The sequence below is a fragment of the Rhamphochromis sp. 'chilingali' genome, assembly GCF_963969265.1.
Source record: "Rhamphochromis sp. 'chilingali' genome assembly, chromosome: 13".
NCBI classification, from domain to species: Eukaryota; Metazoa; Chordata; class Actinopteri; order Cichliformes; family Cichlidae; genus Rhamphochromis; species Rhamphochromis sp. 'chilingali'.
The window spans coordinates 30,780,738-30,798,829 of NC_137940.1; the positions used below are offsets into that span (position 1 = coordinate 30,780,738).

Here is an 18,092-nt window from a genome sequence, read left to right on the forward strand (position 1 = left end):
AATGCTTTCAGCACATTCAGCTGTTGGGTTACTGCAGCATAGTCCTTAGTTTGGATCACTAGTGCAACTGGAAAAGTCTTTAGCCTCTGCTCAAACTTTGCTTAATAAAGCAGGAACAATAAGAAAAAGAAAGACAAAAATATCCACTTATAAAGCTTTCTGTGTGCACTGCAGAAAATATATATATATATATATATATATATATATATATATATATATATATATATATATATATATATATATATATATATATATATATATATATATATATATATATATATATATATATATATATATATATATATATATATATATATCCCAATATAGTATTTATTTCCCTTATTGCATCTTAAAATCAAAACATTTCAGAAAATAAATGAGGGAAAAAGTGATTACGTATCCACGCCAGGCCTACTGGTCAGATATGACTTTTTGAAATACTGTCACATTAAAAAAAAAAAAGTTTTCAAAGCAGAGCAACCTGCTCTTGAGACAAACTGTATCCCCTTAAGTTTATTTGTTTAATTTATAGAACGCAAAAGTCCGTGAGAATGAACCCAGCACGCAGACAGTTTTACAGTCACTATCTGCGTTTCTTGTTTGTGTTCTTCCTCTTCAGAGCCAGTATCCACGCAGGGAGGGCTGTCCGCCGGGCCGGTGCCTCCTCCCCTGCCGCTACCAGATGCACTTCACACTCCTGCTCTGTCACCGAGTCCTCATCTGTAGCTGCTGAGTCATCCTCCAAGTCTGAAGTGTCCAGATCCATGTCTGGAGGTTCTATGGCCACCACTTCCTCCGCAAAACGAACCCGGCGGTTCTCCTCCACTCTCCTCTGAACCGAGAAAGAAGCACGAAACACAAAAAAGTTACAGAGAATTTAGCATCTGATTAAATATTACAGAGACTGAATGATTTCCTCAAGTTTTTTCAAATCATTTCATTAATTTTATTTGTGGATGTTGACATTTTAAAATTTCCAACCACAAGGAGGCGCTGCGATACACACTATCTTACCCTTTTATTCACTGTCTCCATTGAGGACTCCGACTCGGGGGATACGGGGTATTTGAGGACACCATGGGGCGCTCGAGCCAAAGGATTAAAAGCAGTTGGGGAGAGAGAGGCTGAATGAGAGTTTAGGGTGTATAAGGGTATTACGTTCTCGTGCTCTGACTCTCCTGTGTCAACCATCATCTGGCTGCTCGTAGGATTCAGTGAAGACATGTCCCCTTCTGTAAAACAAAAGAGACAACTTGATTTCCTGAACAGCCACCAAATTAAATCGCTCAAACAATAAAAACTCTTTAATAATAACTGATCATTAATGTTGCTGTTGGAGTATTAAGCTGTTCTGACCTCTGTCTGTCTGCTCTCCATCACTTATTTTGTCGGCTTGAAGCCTGTCGTCTCTCCTGTCAGCCGACTGATGCTGTCTCTTTCTGTTGAGGGTGACTCGGCTCTTCAACGCCTTGTTAAGCGGATTTTTTGTAGACTGCAAAGGACAAGAGAGAATGGGAGAATCACAAAGTTGTCATATTGATAATATAGATATTCTTTTTTATATTAACTGGATGAACATGAGATATTTTTTGTTTATGAATATCTTACCACTACAAATGATGGAGGTCTTATTTGCTGTTCCAGTCTGCTCGCTCCAGACTGCATATGTGGGTAGTTGTGACCATCTTCCATTGCTTCTGAAGGGTCAGTCTGATGTAGTTTTCCACCTGAAATGTCCGTACTTGCAGCTGGGAAAGCATTAGGCAATGTTTGCGCCATGCTGAAATCTGTGGCCCGTGATGACTCTGTGCTCCTGAAGCTCCACTGGTTGCCCCCACTGCCAAGTTGGTTCAAAATCCCATTTGACGGAGTGCTACTGTGAGGATTTAGTTGGTTTGGGGGTTGGCCCATTGGGTCCTCTAATGGTCTCTGATTTGCTGATGAGGATGAAAGGCTGGGACTGAGGAACTTAGCCCACTCTTGGCCCTTAGTGATCTCTTCCAGCAGACTGAATGACCCGAGGCCCAATTCAAAGTCACTGGCAGGTCTGAAACGGGACAAAATCTTCATTAAACTCAAAAATTCAGTATACAAATCCCATCACTACCAACAGCACAAAGAGATTTTTATTTAAAATAACCCAAAATAACATTTCAGAGTTCACTCAGATGAGGTGTGATGTTATAAAAGGTCCTTGAATACAGTTAGCTCCATAACTTTGTATTTTTGAGGTTTTACCTCTGTACATCACCACGGTTGATTTTAAACAAACAATCAACACATTATTAGAAAGAAATTGGCATTAAGTTTTTAGGAAAGGGTCATTTTTATGCATAGAGGTTCAAAATTAATGAGACAACTGACTGACAAGCAGTAGAGGCCTGCTCCCTTGTTATTTTATGACAAGTGAAGAAAGCATAATATCTCAAACTGATTCAAAGTGTTAAAATTGCATTTTATTTTTCACTGTACTTTTAAATGAGTCCCAAAGAGATGTCTGTGCAAGTGAGGGAGGCTGAAAAACAAAACAAAATAAACATCTTAGAGAGAGCAAAAGCTTCAGCAGTGTCCAAATCAGCAATCTGTTTCATTCTTATAAAGAATGAATACAGTGGCCTCCTTCAGCAACACCGAAATGCCTGAAGGCCCTAAGGAGACAACTGCAGTGAATGATGACAGAATTATTTCCATGGTTAACAAAAACAACTTCACTCAACTCATCAACTAACCAAGTCAAGAACTTTCTCAAGGAGGTAGGTGTATCATTATCAAAGACTACAATCAAGAGACGCCTTCGTGAATAGAAACAGGGGGTTTACAACAAGGTGCAAACTACTGATTACACTCAAGAGCAAGAAGCCCAAATTAGACTTTGCCAGAAAACATGTGGTTTTGAAAAATTCTTTGGACCTTGCACCACAATGATGGAAAGAGAAAACTGTGGAGAAGGACAGAAACATCTCATGATCCTCATGAGTGTACCACATCATCTGTCAAACATGGTGGAAGCAGTGTTACAGTATAGGCATGTACAGCTGGAGCTGGGTCACTGGTCTTTATTAGTGATGTGACTGCTAAAAGAAGCAGCCGGATAAATTGTGAAGTGTGCAGGGCTCTACTCTCTGCTCCGATTCAACCAAATGCTCCAAAACTGATCATGACACTGTTTCATGGTGCAAATGGAGATTACAATCATACTCCAAAAGCAACCCAAGAGTTTCTCAAGGCAAAGACATGGGTATTCTTTGATGGCCAAGTCAGTCACCTGAGCCTAACAGAGGATGCTTTTCAGTTACCAAAAACTAAACTGAAACCAGAGAGACCCACGAACAGCTGTAGGGGACTACGGTAAAGGTCAGGCAGAGCATCGCAAGGGAAGAAACACAGCATTTCAAATCAAGTCAAGTAAATGGCCTGTATTTGCTTTACTTAGTCCCTTAGGACCCCAAAGCGCTTTACACTACATTCAGTCATCCACCCATTCACACACACATACAGGTGATGGCAAGCTACATTGTAGCCACGGCTGCACTGGGGCGCACTGACAGAGGCGAGACTGCCGGACACTGGCGCCACCGGGCCCTCTGACCTTCTGACCACCACTAGTAGGCAACAGTGTCTTGCCCAAGGACACAACGACCGAGACTGTCAGAGCCAGGGTTCGAACCGGCAGCCTTCCGATTACAAGACGAACTGCCAACTCTTGAGCCACGATCGCACCAAGTGGCTTTTATTGTCATTTCGACCATGTACAGTGGTACAGTACAGAGTGAAATGCGACAGCGTTCCTCCGAGACCCTGGTGCTACAGTGCAACACTAGACAGAACAGGGCAATATAGACACAACACAGTGCAATGGAAATGTGCAAAATGCTGAGTATTGTGCAAAAGTAACTTGGTGTCTATAGGGGTATCTGCACGTGTGTGTGTGTGTGTGTGTGTGTGTGTGTGTGTGTGTGTGTGTGTGTGTGTGTGTGTGTGTGTGTGTGTGTGTGTGGTTAATATGAGATACTACATATAAGTGCTTGGTAGTCACATGCATGAAGGTGTGCGTGTGTGTGTCAGTCCAGTCACTGAGTGTTCAGGAGTCCGACGGCTTGGGGGAAGAAACTGTTCCGTTGGTCACTGTATGCAAATAATTTTAATCCAAGTATTAAAAACTGAATTTATATTTAAAATTATCTTAGTACAACCAATTACTTTTGATCTCCTGAAATTCCTAAACAGCTAATGCAACATTTTTGTAAAGCCCCAGTGTGCAGAAACAAAATAACAAAAATTGTCATTATCCAACAACTTTAATGAAAGAAATCTCTCAGCAGATTAAATTCTTAAAGTTCTGTTTGCTCCTTGTCCAGGCTGTCCTGGAGAAAGCTTTTGTCAATACACAGAAAATGTCCTATTTTATTTGTTTACCTTACTGTGGTCTTCTTGTAAAAACCAGACATGCCTATAGTAGATAGTAAAAGAACAGGAACTTGTGTTTATCTGTTCTTCATTACTGTATAATGAATGACTGTGGGGAAGGTCTTTATCACTAGAACAAGCTGTAAAGTTTATGAAAATACAGTTAAAAGTCAAAAATGTATGCCCTACTTCACATTTTCTTTGCCAGTTCGATTCTCACCCACGGGCCTCATGTTTGACTAAATTCTATTAGCAAGTATTACTGTTTAGTCCACTGCGCCATAGAGCTCTACTGTTTCCCTAGAAATGTAGCCATATACATAAAACACATCAATGACACACACTGTGGCAGTAGTTTACAGTAGTTTACAGTAGTTTACATGGGCCTTCATGGACCAACTAAGCTTACAAGCTAACTCGATACAACAGAAATGCTGACCAGAGCAAATTTTATAAACCTTTTTTGTTGTTGTTGCTGCCTGTTGTTATTTGTTTTTAGCCCCTGAGACACCACCAGTCAAGTATCAGATGTTTTTATATGGCTTTAAGGCTTGTTTTTATCTTTTGTCGTTGGTCAAATTTGCAATTTTACAATTTCTAAGCTATTTCATATTCTCTACGGCCTTCTTTTCATGCTCTCATTTCCAGCAAGTAGGGCTCAGGCAGCATTTCCTGTACATTACATATACTACAGACCAGTTTTGCACCACTTCTACATCGCTTGATTATGTTTTTGTAGTGTTCCTTAATCTTCCTCAAGATCCAGCTAGCTAAGTCTACCTGTTTTAGGAAATTACAAATCCTTCAAAATGAAAGCTACATATATGGGAGTTATTTTAATTATTTATGTCTCTAGTAGGAAAAACATAAAGCAAACAAACTTGGCTTCGGTAAGCGAGTATCTTTCCATCTTGTGTGTTAAGTCCTAATGAGAGAATCATTCTTTATGAGTTACTTGCTGTGTACATCTGTTTCCTTTAATAGCAGGTTATAAAAAAAATCTCATTGTACACAGCATGAAAGTTTGTAATGACACATGCTGTCAGTGACAGGGTGTGTTTGGCACTTCAGACCACAGACACACATCAAGGGTAAAGATGTCTGATGGCTGGAAACATCTCAAATGCTTCACATATCTTACTGCTGACGTTTCAGAGCAAATAAAGCCAAAAAAAAACTGTTCGGCTTTCAGTTTGTGCCATGCTGCTAGAGTGCAGGTTTGGATGTATTTGTGCAATTTAGGATCATTTGTGTGCCTGTTACCTGATGTGGCTGTCGTTAGTGGCGTCCTCTGTGCGTGCAGGAAGCATTTTACTGGCTCCACTGGTGTCCAGTGAACGGAGGGTCCTTTCGTCCTTATTTGACGCATTGATGAGGCTTTCTGTAACCTGGTTTGGGTGTGAAATATGCGTGAAAAAACAAGTTGCAGTGTCACTTCAAGATTTCTTTTTTTATCATTATATAACAAAACCACACTACTCACCTCAGGTTCCTCCCCACTCTTCTGGTCTCCTATGCTTCCTTCTTCTTCTTTTCCCTTTTTTCCTTGTCTGTCCTTCCATCGCTCCTTGAGCCTCTGCGTCCACCTTCTGGTTTTATTCTCAGATGATCTCTGTTTCCTCCTCACGCTACTGTTTGTTGTTTTTTGACTGTCTGAGGCAACCTGCGTATCTTTGTTTTCTGCCATCGCTCCAAATCCTCCATTTCCTACAATTAACGCTTTATTGTCTTGACCTCCTGCGAAAGGGTCTGTGTTTTTCGCGGCCCACAGGTAGACTTTAGGTTTAAAGCCCTGCTCCTGGTTCTCATTCACTCCCATGCTTTGGGCAGCATCTGTGTTAGGAGGCATGCTTCTTTTCATTGCAGAATTGCCAAAACTCCACTTCTCACTATCAGTCCTCTCAAAGGAAGCATCTTTAAGTGATGTGGTAGGAAACAGCTGCCCTGTTACTGTTGGGGCGATCGCAGGCTGTGTCGCCTGTCCCATAACCCTGCTATCACCAGTGTCACCAACACTGTTGTCTTTCTGGGAGGGGAAGGAAATAAAACCCCTGTCCACCCCACCTCCATGACCGGGCTGCTGTAGATGACTAAATTTGAAGTTAAAGTTGCTGTCTGCAGCAGGGCTCCTGACCTTATTTGAAGGGATGCCATTAGTACCTGGGCTGCTGTTTTCTGGTCCAAGAGTGTGCCGGTGCCCCTGGCCCTCTCTTTCCGACTGCAGCTTCAGTTTCTGCAGCATGGACTGCAGCAGGGCCTGGGAGTCTGCTGGATTAGGTGACTGAGACATCTAGTAACACAACCTCTAAGTCTTCTAAATCCAGAAGTCGCAGAAACGCGTGTCAACACCACAGTGAAACTGGATACACAAGGACGGACTCTATGCAAATAATATAATTCGTCGCTTTACAACCAGCATGACAAGAGGAAAAATACCTTTGTGTAGAAGATATCACTCTTTGGTCCAGTTTTTGTTAGAAAGACACCTGTTATGGCTGCTTTCGCCTTTCTGAATAATCCAATCCCTTTCCATGACAATGTAGTTGCTTCATAGCAAATATGAAGAAAGATCCACCTCTTCCAGTTAAATGTCCATAGGTACAAATCCTTCTTCTTCTTCTCTGTGTAAACTGCTGCTTCTTATGCTGCCTCCACTAATGCTCAATCCTCAAGAAGAGCAGCAGAAGTCTTCTTCTGTTGTTCTGCAACAAAGAGATATAAGCTTTTGGTGTTTTTTCCCTATTTTCAAAAGTCTCTCGCTTTTACTAAATGCCCATAGTTCCATTACACTACTGGTGTTGTCGTCACACCTCTTCTCCAGCAGCCACTTATATCACTGGTAATGGGAGGAGAGACTGTGAATGGCTGCGTTCCTCAGATATTACAAACTGAAGCAGACCAACAAGAAAGACCAGTAAGGTGAGATAATTGTTTGCTGACTCTAACTCTCTCCCACTGTGTGTATTTCTGCCCATCTTTGTATTTTGCCCTCCCTTCCTTCCCATTTCTCTACTTGTAACGCTTGCTCACTCAAGTGCACACACACCCTCTGTGACCTGTAACTGATAATTATAGGGCGTTCTTAAGAGCAGCCGCTATGAATGTGCCTGCCAAATTAAAGATATAGGAAAATGTCTGCACTGAGCTTTGCAATAACCCATTTTATATCAACTCTGTGAAAAATGCTGTCACAGAGGCCTTTGCTACTGTTGTCGAAATAAAGTAATAGATTCTCCAAACATGCAGTGTACTTCAGCTTGGAGAACACCATGCAATCTTTCTTATAGGTTTGTTAACCACCAGCTATACTGTTCTCCACTGCAAGTCATTAAAAAATGCTGCCGCCCTGATAAACTTTTAACTGTTTTAATTATATTTCAGCCAACTACTATGCATTTAAAAGCACAGTAATTGTACTGCCTTCTTTCTGACTGAAGGTTTAGAGTATAAGATTAAGTAGGTACACTACAGTACTTGAAAAGCTACTTTCCTATTCTGACATGAACTTATTTAATAATTATCAAGTTGCTAATCATTAAGTAAAGTTTATATAACAATTAGTAACAATGTACATCTTTATCCATTACAATTATACCTTTTTTTTGGTTTTTCGTCACGCTATCTTTATATATTTCTAATCCGGACGATCATAAAAAACCAGCCCCGAAGATGCAGTGAAGAAAAACACAAGTGGCAGAAATGTTCACTTAGAAACTAAGTGCGCATGTGCAGCGTCAAACGCACGCCCCCTTTAAGTTGCCGTGTATCTGATTGGTCCGCACTTTGTAAGCGGGCAATGGCGGCGTAAACAACGCTGATATCGATGAAAGAGACACTGCTTAACCGAGTAAAATAAACTTAGACTGGAAATAAACGGAGTATGCTTTCGGTAGGAAGATTTGCTCTCGGCGTGGAAACGATTAAAACGCCGTCTTGTGTACTTCTCGGTGATGCTTAGCCGCTCGTTTTGGCTAACTTTTAGCCAAATGTGCTAACTTAGCGGAAAAGTGAGTTTGCAGAGATGCACTGTATCGTAACGGGAGGAAACGTGAAAGGTAGCAAACATTTCCTGAATATTAAACACAGTCTCTAACTAGAACATGTGTCATTGATTAGATGTTGCTAATAATTATCTTGTGTGTGTTTGTTGGTGGGTGTGTCTGTACCGTCCAGTACTGGCCAAAGCCGTCCATTCTCTGTCCAGGATCGGCGATGAGCTGTATGTTGAGCCTCAGGAAGATGGGGTGAGCTGTTCTGACACTGACTTGCACACCATCACTTCCTCTTACAATGCAGATAGGCTTGTTGCTTCCTGTGGGTGCACACTTTGCGTCAATGAAAAAAGTTGATTTGTTGGTCTCTCTCTCTCTCTCTCTCTCTCTCTCTCTCTCTCGTGTCGTAGCTGGCCCTGCGGTCTGTGAACTCCTCTCGGTCGGCTTATGCTTGCTTCCTGTTCGCACCACTCTTCTTCAGCAGGTGCAGACTACATGCCTGTGTTTATAAATGGCATCTTTGTGTGAGAGAAAAAGAAAGCGTGTATATGAGTGAACTTCTGCCTTTTATACCTCTGTTTTTCTGTGCAGGTACTCCATTACTAGTGGGGATAACTTCCGCTGCAAGATGGCAATAAAGGTGTGAGAGAATTAGATAATCTACTGTTTTTCAAGGCTTTATATAGTCTGGGTGTGACATTAATTACATTTTAGTAGATAATGTGGTTCCCAAACTTTCATGATGACATAACACCCAAAGTTATTATAGAATTCGTTTCTTATCTACAACAGTTATGATATATCAGAGGTGTGCAACGTATTGAAGGCATTTAGGTTCCAGTTACAATCTTGTGAAAAAGAGTTCCCACAGGTCTTTGTTACTCACAGTTAGACCTGTGAAATTAAGTACACCCCATGATTCAGTAGCTCGTAGAACCACCTATAGGAGCAATCACTTGAAGTTTATGAGTCGCTCATATTGTTTCAAAGTAATCGTTTTCTGTTTGACTTCACCAGTGTCTCAGATCATTGTCTCAGAGTTTTGGCCTACTGTTCTTTACAGTGTTGCTTCAGGACATCGCGGTTTGCGGGCATTCATTTATGCACAGTTCTCTTAAGGTCCCACCTCAGCAGTTCAGTTGGGGACAGGTCTAGAGCTTAATTATTCTCTTTTTCAGCCATTCCGTTGTAGATTTGCTTTAGTACTTGGGATTCTTGTCCTCCTGCACGATGCTGTTTGGGCCAAGTTTTGGCTGTCAGGCCGATGTCCTCACATTTCAGTTTGGAATACTTTGGTAAACAGAGGAGTTCATGGTCAACTCAATGAGTGGAAGGTGTCAGTGTCCTATGGCTGCAAAACAAGCTCAAATCATCACCTTCTCACCATCATACCTGACAGTTGGTATGAGGTGTTTGTGCTGATATGCTGTTTGGTTTTCACCAAACAGAGGTGGTTTCTTCAGTTGCAGGCCTAAGATGTGCTGCCATATTCTTTTACAGCCAGTAGAGGCTTTCTGCTGGCAACCCTTCCAAACAAGCCAAACTTGTTCAGTCTTTTTCTAATTGTACTGTTGTGAACTTTGACATTTAACTGCTAACTAAGGCCTGTAGAGTCTGAAATGTAGCTCTTGGATTTTTATTTTTTATTTTTGCAGTTTCTCTGTTCACTGCACAGTCTGTCACTGGTGTGAGTTTGCAGGGACGTCCACACCTGGAAGGATTGACAGCTGTCTTGAATGTTTTCCACTTGTAATTGTCCTCACCGTGGTCAAATTATTTGGAAATCGGTTTATAACGATTGTCAGATTGCTTTGCATCAACAATGGCTTCTTTAAGATCACTGCTGACATGTTCCATCCTTGGGATTGTGTTAACACACACCTGAATGCTCTAGACATGCAAACTACTCACATTTTGAATTGGATTACAAGCCCCTAGCAGTAAGACTGTATTTAGTTTATCTCAGGATTGCATAGAATCAGTCACTTGACTGTCACGGATCTCAATAAACATGCTTACCAAAGGCCCCTCAGGCAGGTTGTGATAAGTATCACTTCAGTTACTTTTCTTTTGTTTTCTAGTCTAGTTTGAATTCTTTTTAAGCTCACAGTTCATTTTAAATAACTACTCTGACCTTGCATTAAACCCGAAAGTCCCATCACAAAAAGTTCAACCACTCGATCACAAAAGATGTATTGAAACTAAAGCTGCCAGTCTGATTTTTGTCTAATAGTTTGGTCAGGTTTGCATTCATGTGACCACTACCAAAATGTGAAAAATGTAAATTTTAACTTTCTCTCTATATATTTTTTTCTCCTTTTCTCACTGGTTTACATTAATTCTCAGTCGCAGTTTGCCATGTTATGGAAATGTGGCTGATAGTTTCTTGATTACTTTGATTTTAAACATACTAAAGATAAACATCATACTTTCTCATAATGATTTTTTTGTTCCTTGTTTTTTTTTTTTTTTGTTGCTGCTGCTGTTTTTCAAATTAACTGCATGATGGCAGTACTTGGGCCTCCCTGATGTAACTACAGTTAGGAATAGCAGATCTTATTCTTGGGATTGAGAGCGTAGTCTTGTATCTGCTGACAGCTTCAAATGCCTCCTTTCCTGTCGTGTTACCACCCAACGGTTGTGGTTATCTGTGTTCAAGTTTTGCAAAAACCTCACAGCTTCCTCGTATTAACAGTTGTACTTAGCAGTTATATTAGAGAGTGAATTGTGTGTCACTTGTCAGAAACAGCAAACATATTGATTTAGATACCATTTGAGTGTGACTAAAATGTTGATTCCTGTTGATTGTACCAGAGTGTGTCATTGCATATTGATAAGCATTATTTCCCCCCTGTGTTTCAGAGTGTACAGTCTGTGTTCAGATCTCTGACAACTTTGGAGAAGACGGTGGAAAAGTGTCACATCGATCTCGACAAACAGAAGGACCGTCTCACCTTCACCCTGCACTGCAAGCACGGTATCAGTGATTCACTTCATTATCAGATCATTCAAAGTGTTTTCCATATATGATTTAAGAAGGCTTACAACTCATTCAGGCATGTAGAATGGTGCTGGTTTCAAACCCAGAGGTGAGGGAACACATCCAGTTCTTACATTACAGGGCGATCGTGGCTCAAGAGTTGGCAGTTTGTCTTGTAATCGAAAGGTTGCCAGTTCGAGCCCCGGCTCGGGCAGTCTTGGTCGTTGTGTCCTTGGGCAAGACATTTCACCTACCCCCTACTGGTCTTGGCCAGAGGGGCCGATGGCGCGATATGGCAGCCTCGCTTCTGTCAGTCTGCCCCAGGGCAGCTGTGGCTACAACTGTAGCTTGTGTGTGAGAGTGAATGCTCGAAAAGCGCTATATAAATGCAATCTGTTATTATTATTATTATTATTATTATTATTATTATTATTATTATTATTATTACATCCTTGCATTGACCTACAGATAAATATAAGTGTTTATAATTCTGTATTTATAATATAATTATTTATCATTTATAAGTCCACCAGTACTGCGGAACCCAAATATATTAGAGATAAGTTCACTGAGTACAAATGTCAGGCCTGCAGGTCACTTAGTGCTGCACAGAGCTAAAACAAAACTTCTATAATCTCTTTGAAACTTAGAGGTGCCTCAACTGTAGCTATTTTAAATGAAAAACTACCCTTTTTCATATGGCTTTTACATGTATTTATTAAACTATACAGTACTGTGCAAAACTCTTGAGTCACTCCTTGTTTCTTTATATTTTGCTAATAAAAGAGGAAATAGGTGCAGTGATTTATTGAAACATGCAAACATACATGGAAATACAGTAAATCAGGCAAAAACTGTTTAATTGTAACAAGTTAGAAAGTCAGTATTTGCTATAAGTATCTTTATTCTTCAACACAGTCTGAACTCTTTGGCAGCTTTCTTGGTGTGTTTTTAAGTAGTCTTCAGGAATAGTTCTCCAGGCTTCATTCAAAGGTCTTATTTGGATGTTTGCTACCTTTTGTTCCGTTCTCTGTCAAGATGGTCCCACACTGCTTTAATAGTTTTGAGGTCCGGGTTCTGGCGAGCCCAATCCACGACTGAGAGTGTGTTTTTTCTATCCAAGTATGCTTTAACGGCTTTGGCAGTGTGTTTGGGATTATTACCATGCTGAAAAATGAAGCCATTGCCAATCAGACATTTTTTAGTTGATATTGTGAGGTGGATAAAAATCTGATGATACTTTTTTGGGTTCATAATTCAATTCAGTCTTAATTATATAGCAGCAAATCATAACAACAGTTGCCTCAAGGCACTTTATATGGTAAGATAAAGACTACAATAATACAAAGAGAACAGAGCCTGGGTCCACAGAAGAGGGGCCTAAAAGTAAGCCTGCTGTCTGAGAACAGCAAGCTCTAATGGGGTGATATGGCACTATAAGGTCATTAAGATAAGATGGGGCTTGATTATTCAAGATCTTGTATTTGAGGAGCAGGATTTTAAATTTGATTCTGGATTTAACAGGGATCCAACGAAGAGAGTCCGGTATAGGAGAAATATGTTCTCTCTTTCTAGTTCCTAACAGCACTTTTTCCACAGCATTTTGGATCAGCCGAAGGCTTTTCAGGAAGTTTTTAGGACATCCTGATAATAATGAATTACAGTAGTCCAGCTTAGAAGTAATAAAGGCATGAACTAGTTTTTCAGCATCACTCTGAGACAGGATGTTTCTAACTATTCTATTCCACAAATGGAAGAAAGCAGTGGTAGATATTTGTTTAATATGTGCATTGAAGGACATATCCTGGTCAAAAATGATTCCTCACAGTGTTACTGGAGACCATGTTAATGCCATCCAGAGTAAGAATCTGTCTCTGATTTTTGGGCCGAGTACATTAACCACAGTTTTGTCTGAATTTAGAAGCAGAAAATTAGAGGTAATCCAGGTCTTTATGTCTTTAAAACGTTCCTTCAGTTTAACTAATTGATGTGTATTATCTGGCTTCATGGATAGGTAAAGTTGGGTGTCATCTATATAGCAGTGAAAATGTATGCTATGCCTTCTGATGATACTGCCTAAGGAAGGGAAGCCCGTGGAACTCCATAATTAACCTTAGCATGTGAAGAGGACTCTTCATTTACATGAACAGATTGGAGTCTATTAGATAGATATGATTAAAAAACAAGAGTCTTAAATAAATATCAATAGCACTGAAAGTAGCAGTAATGTTTTGAACGACTTTCATTCGTGAAGAAATTCATAAATAAAAGTTGTAACCATTATAGAAAGATATTATGTTTCGAGCAGCTCCAAACCATGACAGAGCCTCCACTGTATTTTACAGATGGCTGTAGACACTCACTGCTGTACCTCCTCTGCATATAATGATGATTATTTGGACCAAACTTAGAGTCATTAGTTCATAAGACCTGATGCAGCTGTCACAGTTATTGTCTAATTTCTCCTGACAGCCACATTTTTTGCTGATCTGACTTCAGTGAACAGTAGATGGATCAGATTTAGGGCCAGATGCATCTCTCAGGTCTTGTATGAGGTCTTTGCTGGATTTTCTTTCCTGTTCTTTCCATGTCTTAAGCCATGACTGTTCATCCACTGTGTATACTTTGGCTATTTGGGAATCACTTTCATGGAGCAAAAATGCGATTTTATGCCTCTCAAACTGTTACCTTTGGCATTTTTCATAGATTCAACTAAAGTAATGGGAATCTGTTACAGGCTGCTAATAACAAAGTGCCTAAAGATACAATTTAAAATGAGTTATTTGCTAAATTATCTGTTAAAATACACAGATTGGAAAATGCTCAGGTGAAAGCACTGGACTGAAAAAGGAATGAAGAAGAAGCCAGAAGGCCTGGAGAACTTTGGTCAAGAGCACTTAAAAAAATGGGACTTCTACACATTAATACATATCGGATTTTTGTGACACTTTGAATCCATAAATTCTGATTTCACATCAGTTTATAAATAATGTTTTGCGTCTTTTTATTTTATCTTCTGCCTGTAAAGCAACTCTTTTAATAACCTCTATAAACAAGTTGTTACATTGTACTTTTACATCTTGTTTACATTCACATATTTTGTATTTAATGAAGCCCATCGTGCTTTCATCTCATTGCTTTCTATTTGCTCACAAACTTGACGTGATTTTTCTTTACAGGCCTACTGAAGACACATAACCTGTCTTTCCAGGACAGCGAGAGCCTGCAGGCAGTGTTTGATAAGGACAGCTATGCCAATGTATTCAGAGCCCAGCCCAGGTCTGTAAAAATCTTTCTTCATAGTTTATTTTGCAAATCATGACAATGACAGTCTCCCACTTGCTTTTAATCTTTTATTTCCTTGTACTTGATGATGACAAACACTGTGTAGCTTTTTTTTAACACCAGGAAAAACATTTTTACATTTCAGTTGGTTGATTAAATGAATAAATAGATTTAAATAGTAAAATATATTTTAAGGGAGGTGTAACTTTGTAGCTGTAGCTAGATTTGATTTCTCTTGTTCTCAGGCTGCTGGTAGACACAGTCGTCCATTTTCCTCCATCTCTGGACGAAGTGACTGTGTCAGTGAGTGATGAACGGATGTGGGTCAGGAACCATGTGGAGGAAGAAGCAGGTGACAAGACTGATATGAAAAAGTTTCGCCAGCGTAGTGGTAAAGCAGGAACTGACATCTAATAATGCCATGCATTGCTATGTTTTAAAATCAGCTTTTTGTCCTCTTGTTTTTCTGCTCTCTCAGAGGCGTCCAAAGCCATGCTGACCGAGCTGTGTTTGGCTTCAGACGAGTTTGATCATTTTGCTGCCCAAGCTCACAACAGTGTGACTTTTTGTCTGAAGGAGTTGCGGGTGAGAGAAACTATATAGGGAAATCACGAGAGAGTTGCGTAAGTTAGTTTGGGAGGGGGAGAGAGGTGGTTATCAGACCAGAGTGTGAAAGAAGTTATTTGGAAACCAGATGAAAGCACTTACAAGATGTTGTGGTGTTCTTGTAATGCTTGCATAGTTTGCAAAGTCACTAACTAGTATCTCTCATTCAGGGTTTACTAGTGTTTGCAGAATCAACTGGCCTCCCTGTTTCTATGTACTTGGACGAGCCGGGCAGGTGAGCATCGCCACCTGTGGGTTATTTTTTTTGATTACTTGTTTCTTCCTTTTTAATAACATAATTTTTTTCTGTGTCTGTTTGTGTGACAGCCCTGTGGTGCTTTCAGTAACGGACAGTGTCCTGGAAGGAAACTTTGTGCTGGCCACTCTTTCTGATGATCCCAGCCTTCGTAAAAATAGCAGCAAAGGGTAAAAACGAAAAAACATATTTTTGTTGACTTGGGACGTTTTTTTCTCATGCTTGTGAGCAGGAAGGAAAATGAAAACAAAACTAGTGTACCCTTCACACAATGGCTTATTAACAGCTCGGTGACAGGCAGGAAATTCTAAATGTTTACCCTACTGCGCCACCTGGTGGATCAGAGTGTAAATGAAGACAAATGCTGGAGGAGCCCATTTACATTTCATACTCGACATTTCCAGTTGTTGGAAATGGATTTTTATTATTTGCTCCAGGAGTTTAGACCAGGTTCTTAGTCCACCAGTTTGAATAAACTCTTTAAAAAAAACTGTGTTTATTCAGGTTTTCACATCTTGTCATTCTGAGGCTGAGAGGCGAAATCTGGAGAACTCATGTCACAGTTAACAGCTGTTTGTAGTTGCATCTTCACACAATAAATGCACTCAGTATATTTATGGGAGTGAAAAACTAGAATGCCGTAGGCTTAATTGTTATGATATTGAGCTCTAAAATTGAAGCTGGTTAGTCATGTTGATTTGTTATTGTTTTGCAAGTCCAGAAAATCAAACGGTCACCATGAAGGTCAAAAGGAGCAAGAAAAGCTTTTTTTTTTTTTTTTTTTTAATCTTGTGTGTCATCTTTCTATCTGACTTGCACTCCAAACCGTCTGCTCCACCCCTCAGAGCACACACAGCAGCTCCACCCCCTCCCGATGACTTCATGAATGATGACATGGACTCATATCTAATCGCCATGGATACCAGTATTGCGCCAGGTCCCTCAAACACAGGTCCACCCCCGCCTTCATTATCTGGTGACACACGTTCAAAACGGCCTGCAGCAGTCAGCCACAAGGCAAGGATTCTCATAGAGGAGGCAGAAGAAGAAGAAACAGATGATTTAGACAGACTACCTAATAAAAAGGTATGCCTTAGGTTTCTCAGGCGTGTTAACAGGCTGTGGATTCACTTCAATGAATCAAAAAGACAGAAGTAAAATATTCTCGCACATACAAAAAGAAGCAGATTCTTTAAAAATTGAGTCGTCACAACTGTCCACATACAGTCCTCACGTGAAAAAGAAAGTACACGCACGCTCTTTTAATTTAGTTTTATGTGTCAGGCTGTAACAAAAAAATCAACTTGTTCTTATTAGGTCTTAAAATTAGCTAAATGCAACTTTAGATTAATAACAACTCATGAATTATTATCATTACTTACATGTTACACACAAGCAGTGCGTGTGTGTAACTAAATATATCCTCACTGCTTCCACAGAAATTGAGTGTGAAGATAAATACAGTAGCAGCCAAGTGCTGCTAATCAAATCCACTTGATTAACTGATTAACAGCAAGTGTGTTCACCTTTATAAAACCAGAGGTCTGGTTGTTTTTCTGGTCTGGAGCATTCAGGTGTTTGTTAATGCAGTGCCAGGGAGGAAAGACATCAGCAATAACCTTAGAGAAACAGTTGTTGCTGCCCATCAATCAGGTGAGGGTTATAAGACCATTTCCAGTCAACCTGAACTCCATCACTGTACAGTGAGGAAGATTATTCACAAGTGGAAAACCTTCAAGACAGCTCTCAGTGTTGTTGGAAGTGAAGGTCCTGGCAAATTCACCCAAAGGTCAGACCGTGCAGTTCTCAGACTCTATGGGCCTCAAGTTAGCATATCAAATGTTAAGGTTTATAAGGGTGTGATTAGAATAACGCTGAACAAGAATAGCTTGTTTGGAGGGTTGCTAGGCGAAAGAAACAATCCTCTCTAAAAACATGGCAGCACACCTTATGTTTGCAGAGTTGCTTCTGAACAAACCACAGAAACCTCTGGAACAAAGGCGTGCACATTTAAGCAGATATTTAATAAAAAAATAAACAAGTGATTGAATGTTTGTATATGCTCTCAAATTAATTAAATATTGGTATCTTAACATTTCGATAAATTGTAGTCTTTAATATATTTCCCTTGTGTGTGATTTTTCTCACAGTTTCGGTCGCTCTTCTTTGGATCGGTGCTTCCCCCGTCGTCTCAGTTGAGCACACAGCCGATGACTTCTCAAGAGGTGCTGGCCAGCGACAGTGAGGAAGAAAATTAAATAACTGCAGACTGATCGGCTAGAGGAGACATGGACTAAACTGACAGTGGGTGCATGTGCGTGCACTGTTAAACAAAGACACCTGGAGTACTTGAAGATAAAGAAATGAACACAAATTTTCATCCTTACTGGCCAGAACAAGTAGTACCTGGACCTGGTTAAATATGCAGAGGCCACCAGCCTCTAAATTCTCATTATGTAAAACTAGACATGAAGCAATTCCAATTTATTTTAATTTTGTGTTTGCCCAGTTTGTAATTAAGGTGCAGTGTAAAAGGTCCCACCGAATAAAGCAAACTTATTTTTCA

At 40.1% G+C, this 18,092-nt stretch overlaps 2 protein-coding genes across 3 annotated transcripts; one reads left to right on the forward strand and one right to left on the reverse strand.

The window, feature by feature from the left end:
- Window positions 1-269: 269 nt before the first annotated feature.
- LOC308409019 (uncharacterized protein) lies at window positions 270-8,050 on the reverse strand. The gene is made up of 6 exons (XM_080901535.1): window positions 5,891-8,050; window positions 5,671-5,795; window positions 1,609-2,047; window positions 1,357-1,492; window positions 1,015-1,232; window positions 270-832 (listed from the first exon to the last, which is right to left on the reverse strand). The coding sequence occupies exons 1-6, from the start codon at window positions 6,695-6,697 to the stop codon at window positions 584-586; spliced, it is 1,974 nt and encodes a 657-aa protein (XP_080757661.1). The 5' UTR covers window positions 6,698-8,050; the 3' UTR covers window positions 270-583.
- Window positions 8,051-8,192: 142 nt separating this feature from the next.
- On the forward strand, window positions 8,193-18,076 carry rad9a (RAD9 checkpoint clamp component A). 2 transcript variants are annotated; one of them, XM_080901536.1, is made up of 12 exons: window positions 8,194-8,462; window positions 8,581-8,651; window positions 8,810-8,883; window positions 8,991-9,039; window positions 11,262-11,376; window positions 14,559-14,658; window positions 14,910-15,016; window positions 15,143-15,249; window positions 15,441-15,505; window positions 15,598-15,696; window positions 16,372-16,612; window positions 17,677-18,074. In XM_080901536.1, the coding sequence occupies exons 1-12, from the start codon at window positions 8,429-8,431 to the stop codon at window positions 17,782-17,784; spliced, it is 1,170 nt and encodes a 389-aa protein (XP_080757662.1). In that variant the 5' UTR covers window positions 8,194-8,428; the 3' UTR covers window positions 17,785-18,074. The 2 variants fall into 2 exon arrangements, with proteins under 2 accessions (XP_080757663.1, XP_080757662.1); XM_080901537.1 differs by lacking the exons at window positions 8,810-8,883; window positions 8,991-9,039 and having other exon boundaries at window positions 8,193-8,462; window positions 17,677-18,076.
- Window positions 18,077-18,092: the final 16 nt, after the last annotated feature.

What these genes read in the sequence shown, in the direction of transcription:
- LOC308409019 (XM_080901535.1), bottom strand. Translation starts at nt 6,697, where the DNA reads ATGTCTCAGTCACCTAATCCAGCAGACTCCCAGGCCCTGCTGCAGTCC. An exon ending in GACCTCCATCATTTGTAGTG is followed by an intron (nt 1,493 to 1,608) that starts GTAAGATATTCA and finishes TGTCCTTTGCAG; the next exon opens with TCTACAAAAAATCCGCTTAA. An exon ending in TGGAGAGCAGACAGACAGAG is followed by an intron (nt 1,233 to 1,356) that starts GTCAGAACAGCT and finishes TTTGTTTTACAG; the next exon opens with AAGGGGACATGTCTTCACTG.
- rad9a (XM_080901536.1), top strand. Translation starts at nt 8,429, where the DNA reads ATGCACTGTATCGTAACGGGAGGAAACGTGAAAG. An exon ending in GCACCACTCTTCTTCAGCAG is followed by an intron (nt 8,884 to 8,990) that starts GTGCAGACTACA and finishes TTTTCTGTGCAG; the next exon opens with GTACTCCATTACTAGTGGGG. An exon ending in CCATGTGGAGGAAGAAGCAG is followed by an intron (nt 15,017 to 15,142) that starts GTGACAAGACTG and finishes CTGCTCTCTCAG; the next exon opens with AGGCGTCCAAAGCCATGCTG.